The sequence below is a fragment of the Solea senegalensis genome, linkage group LG9 (assembly GCF_019176455.1).
Source record: "Solea senegalensis isolate Sse05_10M linkage group LG9, IFAPA_SoseM_1, whole genome shotgun sequence".
In the NCBI taxonomy this organism is placed as follows: domain Eukaryota; kingdom Metazoa; phylum Chordata; class Actinopteri; order Pleuronectiformes; family Soleidae; genus Solea; species Solea senegalensis.
In genome coordinates this window covers 22931101-22947062 of record NC_058029.1, presented here as the reverse complement: position 1 = coordinate 22947062, position 15962 = coordinate 22931101, and the positions used below count along the sequence as shown (strand labels likewise).

At 40.0% G+C, this 15962-nt stretch overlaps 1 protein-coding gene across 2 annotated transcripts; it reads right to left on the bottom strand.

Moving 5' to 3' along the window:
* Window positions 1-33: 33 nt before the first annotated feature.
* sh3d21 (SH3 domain containing 21) lies at window positions 34-14632 on the bottom strand. Of its 2 annotated transcripts, none has more exons than XM_044034840.1 (17): window positions 14412-14632; window positions 13719-13876; window positions 13561-13618; window positions 12731-12840; window positions 12242-12332; window positions 12112-12173; window positions 11982-12021; window positions 11454-11548; window positions 10341-10442; window positions 9995-10046; window positions 6389-6439; window positions 6184-6301; window positions 4643-4802; window positions 4038-4109; window positions 3734-3930; window positions 1686-1749; window positions 34-1012 (listed from the first exon to the last, which is right to left on the bottom strand). In XM_044034840.1, the coding sequence occupies exons 1-17, from the start codon at window positions 14413-14415 to the stop codon at window positions 980-982; spliced, it is 1467 nt and encodes a 488-aa protein (XP_043890775.1). In that variant the 5' UTR covers window positions 14416-14632; the 3' UTR covers window positions 34-979. The 2 variants fall into 2 exon arrangements, with proteins under 2 accessions (XP_043890775.1, XP_043890776.1); XM_044034841.1 differs by having other exon boundaries at window positions 4643-4799.
* Window positions 14633-15962: the final 1330 nt, after the last annotated feature.

Below are 15962 nucleotides of genomic sequence, written 5' to 3'. Positions count from 1 at the left end.
CACCACCACAACTACCACCACTCGGAGCCAAAATCCAAACCTATGTGCCTTTATTGTGATGACGCCGTGATCCAAATGTGGTCAAGTGAAATAGCTCTCTCTATGGTGGATGCAAATAATTCCACATTTATCTTCTCCATGTTCACACTCATCACAATGAGTCACTGTTTTCAGAGCTTTCGCAGTGACTCAGTTCTTCTGAGTGGCAGTGGATCACAGACTCTTCATGAATTCTGTGGCATTTTGAGATGTTGTCTTTAAATAAAAAGCAATGTTTACGCTCACTCTTAATGTATTTATTTCTTTTCTAAGGTAAATTTACTTCCACCAGTGCATCCCCAGTCATCCGGCATTCACCGACAACACTTCTGAACGGTCATATAGTGCCCCCCAGTGGATTAATACAGCAGTACATTCACATGTAGCGATTCACCTGCATGTCAGTCCGTTTGCTTTGACAGTTGAGGTGCTAACATTCACATAACAGTGCTCCTTTTGATGATATAAATGTATCTTTTAAATCTTTCACTTCTTTGCAAAAGACATTACACTATTTCCTCCTATTTACATTTGCATATATTACACATTCTGCTGAGTCATAATGTAAATGTTAGTAAAAAAAAAAAGGAGACAAAAACTACCTGAAGGCTGTCAGATAAAATAACACAGTGTAAAACATTAATTTGCTACTAAGCATAAACCAGTATTTGTCATTTCCAGCATTCAGATATGCTGAAAAACAGTTAAACAGTGCTGTACATCGTTTTCAAAGGCTCTCAGATTGTCCAGCCCAGTGCAAGAGGAGTCGTTTGATCTTAACTTCAACTGTACTTTGTGATGTAACCGTGGTTTGTGTGTCTGTCCACTCGTCCTCTTCCTCTCCACTCTGTGGCACAACGAATGTCTGAATCTGCAGTTTGAGGGCCTGCAGTGTCCACACAGTGTCAGACAGCCTCCTCAGTCACAGTGTGTGTGTTGATTATTGCTTCATCCTCAAACTGTGCACTTCCTCCTGGAACAGACATAAAAAAAGGAATAGTTCAGGTTTTTTTGAAGTGTGGTTGTCTGAGGTGTTGACACATAGTCAGCACTGGCTGCAGTGTGAGTTCCCCGTCTCACCCCACGCTTGTTCTCGCTAATATCTTGATTATGTTTGATGTTTTATCTCCCTATTAGACAACCTTTTCCAACAGGAAAATTAAGTTTTTGTCCCATTGTAAATCACTTATGGTCCATTGCCAGAATCCATAGAGAGAATCAGTGATTTATCATCATGGCCTACAGGAGTTGTTGATCCCCTGCTGCCTCCACCACTAAGTCCATCTGTGTTGTTTTATGACATCTGTGTTTGAAATCCTTTTTCCAGATTTACCTAAGTGACTCAAACTGACCAAATGAGACAGCAACAGCCCAGCAGCTACCATGTCCATGTGAGTTAAAATCAGTTTTTCTTTGTTTTACCACTGGCAGCCATGTTGTGTTGTATACAGGGAATTGTTTATACTGTGTGCAAGTACCTCACACAGCCATGCTTCAAACAAACTACAATCACTTAAACAACAAGAGACCTTTTTACAATCAATTCTGCTACTTAAGGGATCACCGTTAAGTGATTTGTGTATTTGACAATGGGCAGCACACACGCAGTTTGACTGCATGCAAATCTCAAGACACGCTTCACTTACCTGCAGTGCCAGTTGCTTGTTTCTCTCTCTCTGCAGTTCCTGTTTCACTTCCTGTATGTCGTGCCTGATCAAAAGAGACGGAGGCAAAAAGAGGAGACTGTAGACATGAATATGTCTAAATAGGTCAACTGCGCTTTGTGCTGGCACTTCAGTCAAATAACATAAATGGTGCAAGTGGATTTGAAAGTCATTTTTAGTAGATTTGCTGATTAAAACAAAGGACTTTGATTTCGCACATAGTCAACAACACACGGCGCGATTGTGCAGGGAATGTAATTAATTCTATTTTTAAATGCTTTACTATGTGCTTGTATCTAAGCTGTAAGAAGAACATGGTCGAATCTGTCACGATGTTGATTATAGTGTGAGAAAAGTCAGTAAAGATGATGCTTTCTGGACCAGTTGGAGCCTCCGACATCCACTTTGACAATCGCATGGTGCCGGCGCCACATTGCACTATATTAAACAATACTACATAATATAAGCATTAATGTTACGAGTCCCTGGAAAACAAAAAGATTGCCTGAACAGTCTGTTCAAAGTCTGATATGAGGCTCTGTCCTACACAGTTCAGTGCACAGTACTTTCCAAATGACGCAGATGTTATTTGCACACCCAGCACCCACATTGTGTGGGTATCAAATGCATTTGTGTTCATCTTAGAAAGAGTTGTGGTTGGGCACAGTGTTGGTGCATTGCCATCATGAGGCAGCAGAAAACCACTGCATCATTGACCAACATAAACCTGGTGGTCTAAAGTCAATGGTGGGGTTTTTGGTTGTTCAAACTCTGCTTGTTACACACCCGGACAACTCCTCCTCTTCCTCATCCTCATATGCAGGTTATATGCATGTACATCAGTACAGTACTCATATATGCTGCTGTACCTCATCATGATAAACTCTTTACTAACTCTGATTTAGCTGAGAATCGAAGCGCGTCTCAGTGTTCATCGTCTTAAATGTAAAACAACTATTTATGTCATAATGTCACATCATGTGAGTCTGTGCTAAGATATCATAAGTTATTTGGGGGTTATTTGTCATTTGCACATCTGGTTTTAGTTTCAAAAATCAAAGCCATTAAACTGTTTCACTTTCAATTCAGGTTCAGCATCACCACACTTACTGCACTCTAAATTTAAAAAAACAAAACAACTGCTTTTGTGTAAATAACACAACTATAATGGATGCAACTGATAGTATTACACTTGTATCAATAATAGTCCGAGGTTGTGGGCGTGTGGCCTCAAATAAAATTCTGCTTAAGGCCATATAAAGGCTTGGGCTGGTGCTGATTATGACTAATATTTTCAGACCCATCTCTCCCAGTGTGATATAAACAAGGCTTGCTTAACAACTGCTGTTAATTTGGGAAGAGATGCCTTTAAAATTAAAAGAATATTTGATTTGATATTTTTTTGAGACGGGGATGCTCGCTTTCTCTGAAAACACGGCTGCCAGTGGAGACACAAGGACAAACTGATTTTATTCACTTTAAGTGAGCCTTTTGTCACATGGCTAACATCACTTTATCCTTGTGTATATGTTTTGCAGCCATGTTTTTCACGTCTCAAGCTGGTTCCTTGCTGAGGGGGGGGCGCACTGGGGGGCCCCTCAAAAACCTAAATCATCTTTTAATATCGTCTCAAAACTGACACCAGCCTGACCAAATAAGAATGATCACAGGGTTAGTTGTGGTACTTTTACAGGTGTGACTTAAGTGAAGAATAGTGACAATAGTGACAATAGTGATATATGGACCTGTTGAGTCATTTCTTTAATCTACTCCAGTTAAAACATATACGCAGAGCCACACATCCTGTGTCTGTAAGTGCACACGCTCATGTTGTTTTGTTTAATACCAAAGACATTAGAAATGCTAAATGTCTCTATTAGTTCGAGGAACGGCTGGTAACCCTGTAACTGTCCAGGATACCACTTTGAGAAATGCAAGGGAACGTTGTTACTGATCGGTCACTACCTGCATGTGCTTTGTCCACAATCGTCATAACTTCATTCTTTTGACATTGCAAATGAGTTACTCACGCGTGTCGTGTCTGTAGCAGCTCCAGAGCCATTCTCAGCTCTTTGATCTCAGCCTGCAGGCTTTCCAATGTCGGCTTTTCTTTAGGGCCCACAGCGCGGCCATCCACAACGACTTTGGGTGGTGATGGTCGAGCGGGAGGCGGCGTCTTGGGTTGAGGCTCAGGCTTTGGAGGTGATGGCAGGAGATTTTCGGTACCCTGAAATGAACAATCCTAAGATAGTTTCAACTCTGAATTTGATCTCATCTCAGTTTTTTAGTCTAACATGTGTGTATTGCATATAAAAGTCAGTCAAAACCACAAACCTTTTTCAAGCCAGGTAAAATCTCTGGCTGGAACTTCTTTGAAAGTTCTGGTTCTGTCTGGTCAGTGGCAGTCTGTGGAAGTGGGTCAGATTCGGCCATAAATGTAATGACATTCAGTTCTTACAACTTTCATACGAGCTCTCCATTTCCAGTCAGGCCCAAACTTGTTGCCTTCACAGTAAAGTGGGAATATAGTCAGCTCATAAAAACGTGGGTGTGTCTAACATTTAGGTCTTTTCTCCTGCTCAAACACATCTTATGGCTGTGTTGCACTCAGATCTGTTGACATTGAAATTCTTATCTCTTTTCTTGTGTAGTTGTCAAATGGGTGTGTCAGGGAAATGTGTAGTAGTGCATATGGCATACTTTGGAAAACCTTTTCTATCATTGACTTACAAGTCACAACCAAATAAGCAACAATGTCGTCACATCTGGGCTACAGTATTCAAGTCTGTAATTTAAAAAAAACCATACTGTAGTGCAAAGAGTATAATGAGAGTTGCACACAAATGCTGTTGCACTGTTTCAGTTCAACAGAGGCAGACTAAGGATATTGGAGTTCTAAAGCAACAGTTGTCATAAAGAAATCAATAGAGTGACCATACTGTTGTGACTTGGCCTGATGGCGGTCGCCTCTGAGGGGGTTTGGCTCTGTTTGCTGTTGGATGGCTCAGCTTTTCCGTCTCCACATCCACTCCATCAAACTGTTCGCTTCCTTTCTCCTCAGCTTGTTTTGGTGAAGGAGCCGCGTCGCCATTGGTTCTACTGGAAATAAGAAATAAGTTGTGAAGTAAATAAAAAAGTGTGGGGAATATGAGGTGGAAAATAAGTGTTTTGTAATCTGAATTAAAAGTCGACTGTGGTGCACCGACTGTGTTCACTTTCAATGAGGAAAAGAAAAACTTTTAGTTTGTTCTGGTTTCCTCGGCTTTGATAGCTGCAGGTGCAAAGCATGGCAGCTGTTTGTCTTCCTGGCATGTGTTTCACTTTCACAGTATAAATGAAATGAGGGTGTGAAAAACAACTTCATTCCCAGATGCATCATGCTTCTCATTAAAAGGATTATGAATTGACGCAGAAAGCTCAGTAACCAGAAATTAAACAAAAACCAAAACACCTTCAGCCGTCTTTGTTTTTGCTAACCCCGGTTAAATGTTAGAGGACTTTCGAAATCAGCTGGTGGAGGGTCTTAAACTACTGTAGAAGCACACACACACACACACTTTTCCTGGTTTTATTCTATTTGTATTTTTACCATGGAATTTTAGCCCTTTTTTAATTTTTAAACTATCTAACTATCGTGACCCAATTCATATCAGCTAAAGCAAATTTGTGCATAATATAGTGACTCATTTACAGCCATATCAGTAACACCTTATATCATTTTTAATTGATCAAGACATAATTCCTGTAATTTTAATAAATGTTATTACAAAGATCTTAACTGAAAGGTTGGACAATTCTGTAAATTAGTTTGAGGACCTAAAATGAGTCTCGTGTAACTCATCTGTAGTGTGAGTTGAGTCTCCAGAGTTGCGTCTCAGCTTCAGTAACCTTTAAACACAGGTTTTTATCAGATATGACGCTTTTAAACGATCAGACTAAATGTTAACAACTGGGGAAAGTTTATGTAACAGTAAGAGCCGTTCTTTGAGAAGCTGGAAAATGATCCCTCCCACCCATTTTTGGAAACTATTTTTATAAAAGGTCACCCACTATTAGCAGCCCTCTTATGACAGGGCTGTTTGTGTTTTCTCAGTTGTGTCTCTGCGAGTGTAATTTTGCAAGCACATGTTTGTGTGCGTGTTTTGCTCAGGAAACAGGAAATGGGCTGCGCTTGTGTGTTTAGGCTCAATCTGACTCATCCCACAGTTTCCACTGAGCCCACTAAAGGTCGGGCATCCTGGCATTCTTCTTTTAAGGAAACCATGGCAACTGGTGGCAGCAACAAAAACCCTTTAACATCTAAAGGCTCCGCTGCTGGTGCCAGACCAAAGAGGAGAAAGTGTTCCTGACATTTCCTGCAAGTGCTTCTCTTTGCAGATGAATCACTGCTCATGGCACCGAGTAAGGAATATAATGCTAACTGTTGTGCATGAAGAGAAAATGGTGCAAGAGAGCATCACAACTGTGTGACAGCACTCACTTGGGTGAAACCTTGTTCGGTTTGTCTTTGACAGGAGGCGGACTTGGCTTGTTGAATGATGGCAGCTTGACTTTGGTTGGAGGATTGCTTCTCAGGTCCTTAACTTCTGGTTTATCATCTGTGAAGTAGATTCATCACATTCCTCCTTATTTGTTTTATTTGACTAAATATGTCCCAGTATAATGATTTGTTTATTCATTTATACCGTTCATCTTTGCTGGACCACCTTTCTCCATTGGTGTTGCCTCGGCCTTCACTGAAAAAAAACAACACATTAAAATTAAATTTACCCCAAATAGTTGCATGTTGGTATGTTCTGTGCACTTAATTGAGCAGTGACTGCACAAACTGTAAACTTTAACAGACATCATCCCTCTTTCTTTCCCCTGGCTCGGCTCAACGTCGTCTTCTGTTTTTTAAACAGAAAGTTTACAGTGCAACTACAGTGCTGGCATGTGTTCTACATTGTTTTGCGTCGTCTTTACGGGGGAACATTTTGAAAATTGCAAAGTAAAAGATCATTTATGTTCTGTGCCGTCTCCCTCCGGACATTTCCCTCCGTATTTTTTAATGTTTTCAAAGTCAAATCAGACTCTAGGACATTTCCCGGTTCTATCAAATCTGCTGTTGGCCGTCGCATCTCGTGTGTGGGTTGTTCTGTGATATCATTCAAAGTAAAGACCTTTTTATTGTAATACATTTGCATATTATTAATTATCAAACCTGTGTCCAGTCAAATTAGTCTCACTGAGTGATATTGTGGCTTTTATTTTATCAGACCAGGTATTTTTTTTGTAAAGCATTAAGCATAAGGTCATTTGCACAGATTGGGCTATTTACAAAAAAAGTACCACATCCTTAAGAGGTGAAATATAATCACGGGTACCTCACAATATGATATACATGGTCCGCAATACCAATAATATCATGATACGAATATACGATAATCAATGTATTGCAAGACATAATAGCGATACGTCACAATATCTGTTTAACTGAAGAAACAAAAAGTGCAGGATTTCTCTGTTTATTCACAACATGGAGAACAAAGTCCATAAACTCGGATGGAGCATCTCTTAACATGGATTTCTCCATCATTATCCCACTGTAAACTCCCTCTTCAGCCAGCACCTCCACGAGGAGACATGAAGTAGCGAAGAGGTCAGGTTTGGTCACGTTAATTGACATGGTAATAGTCTATTGTATTAAATAAAAAAAATAAAATAAAGAGATAATGGGTACAAAGTACAAAGGGTTCAAGTGTCTCTTTATATCCAGAGTTTGCTATTTATGACAGGATGGCTTTAATAGCCTGTGCGTTGTGTTCAACATCCTTTTACTCCCACAACAACTCATAATAAACCACCACGGTTAGATTATATGAATACTTATCAGTATTTACAGTTCATCAAGAGTTGATAAAGAAGAACTCATGGTCCGTAAGTGTAAGAATGAAAGTTTATTGCACTCGTAAGTGCTGGTGGTAACTCTTAAGGTGTGACTTGTATCTGTGTGTGTGGTCATGGGGCTCCTAATTACCGCTCTGCAAACTACCTGTAGCCACCTCAGGCCCACTGTTAAGAATTAAAGTAATATTAACTGAATGGCACTGAATTATTATCAATTATTCACAATGTTTGTGTTGCATTTGATAATGCGTTCTATCTCTTCTGGTCTTACATATATTGTAAGCTGCAGTTGCATGGAATGGCAGATATCATTGCAAACTACATGAGAGGAATTTAATACAACAGTAGTAACATCTCCTGATTGGTCGCTCGGGGCCAGACACCCACAGTAATACAGCCACTGTGTCAGTTTGTTCAGTGATTTTTAAATCACCCAAACACTGCGAATGTGAAAGTGAGAGTGCCTGTTTGCAATCAAAAATCTAAATACCTGACACCAGATAGCATCTGTAAGGAAACCTTGGTATTGTATTTCAAATAAAATCTAAGAAGAAGAAGAAGTGAAATAGAGCACAACGCTTTGCATAAAACTCCTCAGACTCTGACAATAACAGAGCAGATGACAACACAAGAAGCCTACCTTGACTTTTCAAAGCATTGTGTAACATTCCCTCAATCACAACACACAATCCACTCAGCACTTGTGGCTCAACCGCTGCTTCTTGTGCTGGTTGTAAAAATCTGTGCGACACAGCTCTCCTCTCCTCAACTACACCCAAGACTGTTAAACTGTGCCACATGACCAGTCTAACCATCCCCCCCATTTCACTATAGTCTGAGACTTCCTGTGAGAATTCTTATGAGAGATACTGTGCTCAAGAACATGCTGTACAGAGCGGTGGTGATGTAGAAAACGTGAGAGTGCTGATATTTAGTTAGTTTACATTAACATTTCTGAAGTTTTTAGCACATTATGTACAAGTGTTTATCCACCAATGTGTTAACGGGTATGCATTATAATTCCAACCGAGTGTGAGGAGGAAGAGAATTGTGGAGAGAGACATTATTTGGTAAAATGTTTTTGCAAAATTTGCATCTTGCACCACTGAGAGCGTTCCTAAGCTGAAACCTAACCGTAAGCCACATCCTGCTTTCTGCATCGTGCAGGCTTTGTTTCCACATCTTTTTGTTTCAAATGCTGTTAATGGGCTTTTTCAGGTTTTTTTTAGGGCTACTCCACTAAAATAAATGTAAATTTATTTTTGTGGCCCACTTACTACATAATATACGGTTCATATAAGCCTATTTTTTTTAATAATTCAAGTCTAATGTCTCAAATTTGGAACCTAGCAATAGCTGTAATCTCTATATGTAAACACTATCAAAATACACTATATAAATAAATGAAATGAAAACTAAATTTAAAAAACACCTTTTTTTAAATGATGCATTTCTTTAAGTGAGGAGAAAATATTATAAAATAATATATTCGGTGAAAATAGTCAGTGGTTCTCAAACTTTTTATACCAAGAACCACCTGAGGAAACTAGGTTAAAATACAGTGGTGTAAATAAAGCAAAGTTAGCTACCGACTTTTCACAGGAGGCCGATTCATTCCCAATAAGATCATTTGCTCTCTCATTGTCCTCCTATACTTCACACTGGTATAGTGAAATTACATCAAGATGGAGGGAGAGATAAGGTGCCTGTAAATATGGTTATATTATTATATATTTATTTATTTATTTATTTATTTAATTAACATGTTCTATCATTTTGTTTAATTTTCCATGCACACTGGTCAGAATTCCTCAGCTCCACTCTGATCACATACCCTGGTGTGTGTATATATAGTCGAACAATATTTCGGATTTTCTTCCGAGTACCACCAGAGGACACTTGCGTACCACTGGTGGTACACATACTACAGTTTGAGAACCATGGTTTTATGTAATTATGAAATGTTAAAACATAAATACAATTATAATGCCAGAAAATGTGTAATTTTAGTTGACAATCATTACTTTGTATGGTGGCGTGAAAACATCAAAGTTTTTTTTTTTTTTTTAAAAAAAGGTTTTTAATTTGAAACAAATTGAAATGATGCATAAAGTTATCTTGAAGTATAGTGTGTTAATATGTGGAGGCTTACTAAAGGAGGTCCTACAGGGGCACACTGAAATAATGGCATTGACCAGGGCACCATTGTGTCTGCTTTTATACCACATGCCAAAAAAGCACCCAGCCCTGTAATGTTGCCAATTTCTCCATCTGCTGAAACGGCACACGGTCGGGCCGAACACCACTGCAGCCAGAACTCACGAGTCAAACGAGAACCTCTAAAACACGAAAGCCCAACCCAGCTTATGTCCCCCGCGCTACTGGATACACTGTTCTCCTACCTGAGAGTCTCTTGTTGATGTTGCGTGCAGGCGGTTGGCTCGTGGTCCCAGACTAAAAAGAAGAGAGATGGAAAACTCAACATGCTGGCTAGTATTTCCCCTCGTGCATTAAAGACATCTCTATTCTGCGCACTCTTTCCACTGGGGGAATTTTCAGTGAGTAATTCCCAAACAGAGGATGTTAAAGAGAAGGCTGAGTCACTGCAGTGGCTGCAGTCTACAGCCTGCTGAAGATAAACGCACAGCTCAAAATAATAAAAGAAAAAAATAAATGTAAAGAAAAAGTATAGCCAATATTAGTTACTATAAAGTGTGTCCACTGAGACTGTGAGTTAGGTTCACTCACTTGTAGACTGTCCACTGGCGGTATCACCATGACGAAGTTATCAGGAAAGAGGCCACAGCGTCCGTTCAGCTCGCCCTCATACCAGCCTTCATCTTCTGTTTCCTTCAGATGGAGATTAAAGAGTCACATTAGAAGCTCAAACTGGGTTAGGGATGTGAAATGACTGCATGAGAGGTCACCAAATGGTCAGGCGAAATATGGCTGCTTTGTTTTTCTATTTATCATGGATGCCATCTCCATAATGTTTCTTTATCATAGGACTTCATGAGTGAAGTGAGTTGTTAGCTTGATGCTAATTCTGTCACACAAGGAAACAAATATTGTCTGTGTAAATAGTAGAGTACTAATACCTTGAGTAAATATTGACCTCAACACACGTTCTGTGTGTGTTTGTTATCAAGCCTTTGTTTTGGCCAGTCCAGCAGTTGCATTTGAGTACAACAGGATATCCCAAATATGCTGCGTTCAAATAGCATTGTTTACCGTCTTCACCAGATGAGCCCATTTGAACATTCACCTCTTCACATTTATGACCCGTTAACTCGATGTCTCTGGGAAAATGTCAACTTCAGGATGTCCTGCGTATGTTGTGATTACATGTTTACCACGTCAGCTTGAACACAGCAACAGACACTGCGAGTCAAGCTGCTCTGAAGAAACCGAAAGTCGTTGAACGTGTCTGACTTTAGGGTCAACATTAGGGTCAATACTGATCTGGCGTTTCTGTGATGGAGAACCAAAGTGGTCCAGATCGTCACAGATATAGCTGGTCTTCCCTGGACTTGTATGTAACTTGATGTAGACATTATTAGGCTAGAATATACTAAGCTATGGCATTAACTCTCACAATTGCTTTTGCTTTTGTCTAAGATGCTCAAGTCATACGTGCTCAAGTATTACATCAGCACCTTTTTGAACACGTGTGCATCATCTTGTGCTCTGTGACACATGGTTTCCTTGAGAAGTGACACAACCAGTTGGGCGGGATAGATAATACGACTACTTAGTTAGAAAAGGAACCGGCACCTGGTGGAGTTTGTCTGTCAAACGCGTGACATCATGAGCAAAAACAAAATATTCTCGGTCCATAACAACAACAGCATGGGCTCACACCTTCCTCAGTATCACAACAATGTCTCCCTTTTTCAGCTCCAGCTCGTCCTCCGCTTTAGCCTTGTAGTCAAACATGACTTGGCAATACTCCACCGCTGAGGAGACACAATGAGAACTTTGTTAAGAGTGTTGTAGACCCTGTGTGTGTGTGTATGGGAGTGAGAGGTGTCAACAGTAATGACTAATCTTAACAGCCCAGTCATGACTAACTGCAGATAAAAGCTGTGAACCTCTGATCCCTGATGGGAGTTCCACACACCTGTTCACTGATTATTTAAAATGTGTTACTGTGAGTTTTGAAATGTGACTCCACCTATGAACCATTCTGGTAAAAGAATGTAAAATCTCACGTGTATCGCGTTGCTGGTATGTCGTGAAATAAACCTGTTTGTTTGCTATTCAAATGCTGTCCAAAATTAGATCCGTGTGACGTGAGAATGTCCTTGAGGTGTGACTTTGCAAACACTTAAGCTACAACAAAAAAAAACAACCAATACTGACTTTTAGACAGAAGAATGACAAACTGACCTTTCTTGTCTTTTTTCCTCAGACTTGCTTTTTGAGACATCTTCATCGAGACAAAAACAAAATGAATTGAATGAATGAAAATGGCTCTGTGTGTGTGTGTTCCAGAGAAGGTGTTTCCTCTTGTACGTACCTCCTTACAGAACACTGCGTCTGTCAGCTTGGGTCTTGTCTTGCCCTCGCTGTGCTTGCCGTCTGTAAAGGGAGTATGAACAATCATGACTTGAGCAGTTTTAGAGTTTAAATGTGAAACTCTGACTGACCTTTGGGAGAAACAAAGATTTCTTTGACAAAATTTGAAGGAAATGCTCCGACTTTGCCGTTTTTCACTCCCATCCACCATCCATCTTCAATCTGATCAGGAGAGATTGTGTGTAGCAAGAAATCACACCGAGAGAAGAGCGACAGTTTTTTAAGGACGTAATAAGCAATGTGTGAGTTGACACTTTATCTTCTTGTACTGAGCTAGAGATCACAATCCCCAAGCTCTGATTTTACATGAATTCAATTATGTAACACTGTAACACTATGTCAGAGTGTAGACTAACACTTATGACACCAATCAGTTTCAAGATAAAATCCTCTTGAGAACAATGGCAGTCATGATATTTCACCAAAACTTGAGTCCAACGCACACTTTGCTTAGGGCACCTCAACAGTCGCCTGCTACAACTTGTTTGCGGAGCGTGTTAAGTCAATGATACTTGTGTTCGTATGAGAGTGTTTGAGCGGCGCTGAAAAAGAGACTTTACCTCTTTGATGATCTCAAGAGTTTCACCGACAACAAGCTCCAGCTCATCATCATTTAGAGCGTGGTAGGCGAAGAGTACCTCACATCTTCTCGTCTGTTTTATCCTCTTTGCTGAAGACACAATGAAAGAATCGTCAACCCCATCAGCAGAGCTCATAACCCACTGCTAATAATGTGGACAAAGTCAACTTCTAAAGGGATACAAAGCAAATGACTGGGTGCTGGTTCACGTTTCTGTCGTGTCTGATCTCTAAATGACTCTTGTCTGTCTTTATGTGCCTTATTTTCATACGTTATAATTAGGCTTTGTGTGGTGAGGATGTGGTAAACGTACATTTACTGTCAGCTTGCTCGCTACAGCGTCTCGCTGAGCACATGCACCACACCGACCACAACTTGAAACAACTTGTGATTTTAGGCTGTAACAGTTACGACAGATAAACCAACCAGATTTGAATAGCATTGTCAAATAATCTCATGGTCTATTTTTAAGTCAACTCTATAATAGATGCTGAGACCAGGACGTCATGTTACAGTAGGTGCAGACACAAGGAAATTAAATGTATTAAAATCATCTGTCACTGACTGGCACTGATCTAATCCACCAGGTGCCGTCATGCTGGGAGACAGTTAAATCTTGATTTTGCATGTTTCAACAGATTTAATGGATAGTTAATGGAAGGTTTCATTCCAAATGGCAACATGAAAATCCACCTGAAAACAAAAGACTACAATATCCACTGTGGTTTCATAATATATAAGGAAAATAGATACAATTCTTTAAACCTTTTATTTTATTAACGGTGAAATAATCACGTTTTGCTTACATACTTTTTCTAATGCTTCGCGGTTCCCTCTTGCTGTCACCCATCAAATAGACTGGCACTTCCTGTAACAAAAACAAAACAAAACAGAAGGAGGCATACTGTAACACCTCACCCACACATTGCACACATTGCAGTGAATGGTGTGGTGTAAAAAAAAATTACCTTCACAAAGTTTGCAGGGAAGATGCCTCTCTTTCCTCGCAGCTCCCCCTCCAGCCAGCCCTCCTCGCCAGCCTTGGTTACTTTCTTGACCACATCTCCTGCCCTTATTGTGATCTCGTCTCCCATGGTGCCCTCGAAGTCGATCAGCACCAGCACCTCTGCAGTGGGAACCGTAAATGGGGCAGAAAATTAGATTCTGTGTGCACCAAGGCTGGTGAGGAAAGTATAGCAGCCTTTGCAGAAAGTTGATGTGTCCTGACATTTCAAAAAGCACTAAAACGTAGTGAGGGATAAAAGCAGCGAGTGGAATGTGGATTACTACAGATAAACCCCAACGTTTTCTTTATTTAGTAATCATTCCTAACAAGTAGTGAACAGTTTTCCCCCTGCAACATTAAAAGAACTCTAGATATCAGACTACGTGCAGTTACGTTGGTTTGTTTTCTAACGTGCACTGACATGCATACAAAAGTGTTTACCCTCTACACACAGCTGCATATAATTAGTCTGGACCAAAGAGCTGTTCAGTGGGAATCGTGCCACTTCTTCTCATTTGCATTTCAATTTAATCTGGTCAAATGTACAGCCTTTGTGCTGAAGTCCTCCGAGTCCAGTAGACAAGGAGCCATGAGATGAAAAATAATAGAGATTCTGTTTATTTATCCGAAAGAAGAAGCAATACTGCAGACTCACCCATTGTGTGTTTCTTTCTTCCTTCCTTCCTCTGATTTGAAACTAATTCCTTCACAAAGCAACAGACAAACTCATGAATAGAAGGAGAACTGAGAGAGTCTGGCTGTGCTCTGTTCTCTTAAGACGCAGATACAGAGCAGTCGAGGCCCTTCTTCTTCCTACTTGTCAAACATTAACATTGAGCAACTTTTCCTGAGGCTAGTCATGACAAGTCAACAGCAAGGAAGGAGTAGGACGGGTCATACAGTCGAGACAGAGAGAGAGAGAGAGAGCAAGGGAGAGAGAGAAACAGGCAGGACAGGTTTGTGTGTGCAACTTAAAATGCAGCGTAACAATAAAGTTTATCTGCAGTAGCAAACAAGAGAAAAGAATTGGAGCATAAAAGGCCACATAAAGCAAAACAATTACACTTTACTAATACAAACAATCTTCTCTTTTTACTATAGCATAAAAAACATTGATCAAAAAGGATTGTATTTGTCGTATTTTGTCTGCTGCCATTTATAGAAAGCAGAACCAAGGTATTTTCCAATCAAATGCACCCATTTGTTACATAAAGACTGCCGTTGTTGCATTTCAAGTCGTCCCATTAATGTTGGTCATCATTTACGGAGGCTGACTCCATTCAAGTACTTCCTCATTTTTGCTTCTGTTGACAAATTTAGTCGTGTCAGGAAAGACTTAGTGGTTGTCAACCGGCCTCTTTTGTCCTGGCCTGCATGCAGTCGTATACAAACTGCCACACATGGCGCTAAGATGGACATATGATTATGACTGATTGTGATTATATAATCATCATGACTCTGACTAAGGAGCAATAAATCACAGAAGAAAACTACCACTTTATGGTGTGTTTTGACAATAAAAGTATCATTACAGAACACTGGCTACAGGTAGTAGTTATGAAATGAAACAGTGTTAAGATCTTGTGTTTCCCAGTGACATTAGCATGCTGCTCACAGGAAGTAGTTCTATGTTGAGACAACGGCAACACTGTTCTAGTAAAGCGAGATGGAGGCACACAGGTTGGAGTGTGACTGAAAACACAAAGCACCCACAAAAACTTTAACTTTCACAAGAAAATTCTACCTGGCCTTTTGTCCCTGCCCACATCTGTGCTGCCGCTGTATACGCACAAATGCTCCCTCAGTCAGGTCTGATAGTATTGCTGGACAGAGTCCAGAATCAGTACTGTTCCTTTTGAATGAGGCTCAAACTATGTTCAGGTTCCATCTGATGCTCCTTGTAAATTAATCCAATGACCAATTTATATGTTTTAATATAATTAATTAATTAATTAAACTAATAACTGAAAACAAGCTCTCTGATTTTGTGTATTTTCTAGTTTATTTGCTTCATATAACAAATAATTGAAACGGAATCATTTTGGTTTGTGGACAAAACAAGACATTTGAAAACATTATTTTTTAGGATTTTTTGAGAATTTATTGACCAAACAACAGATTCATTGATAAAATCGTCAAATCGTGGGGTGACGGTAGCTCGGTGGTAGAGCGAGTCGTCTTTCACTTCAAAGGTTGTGGGTTTGAT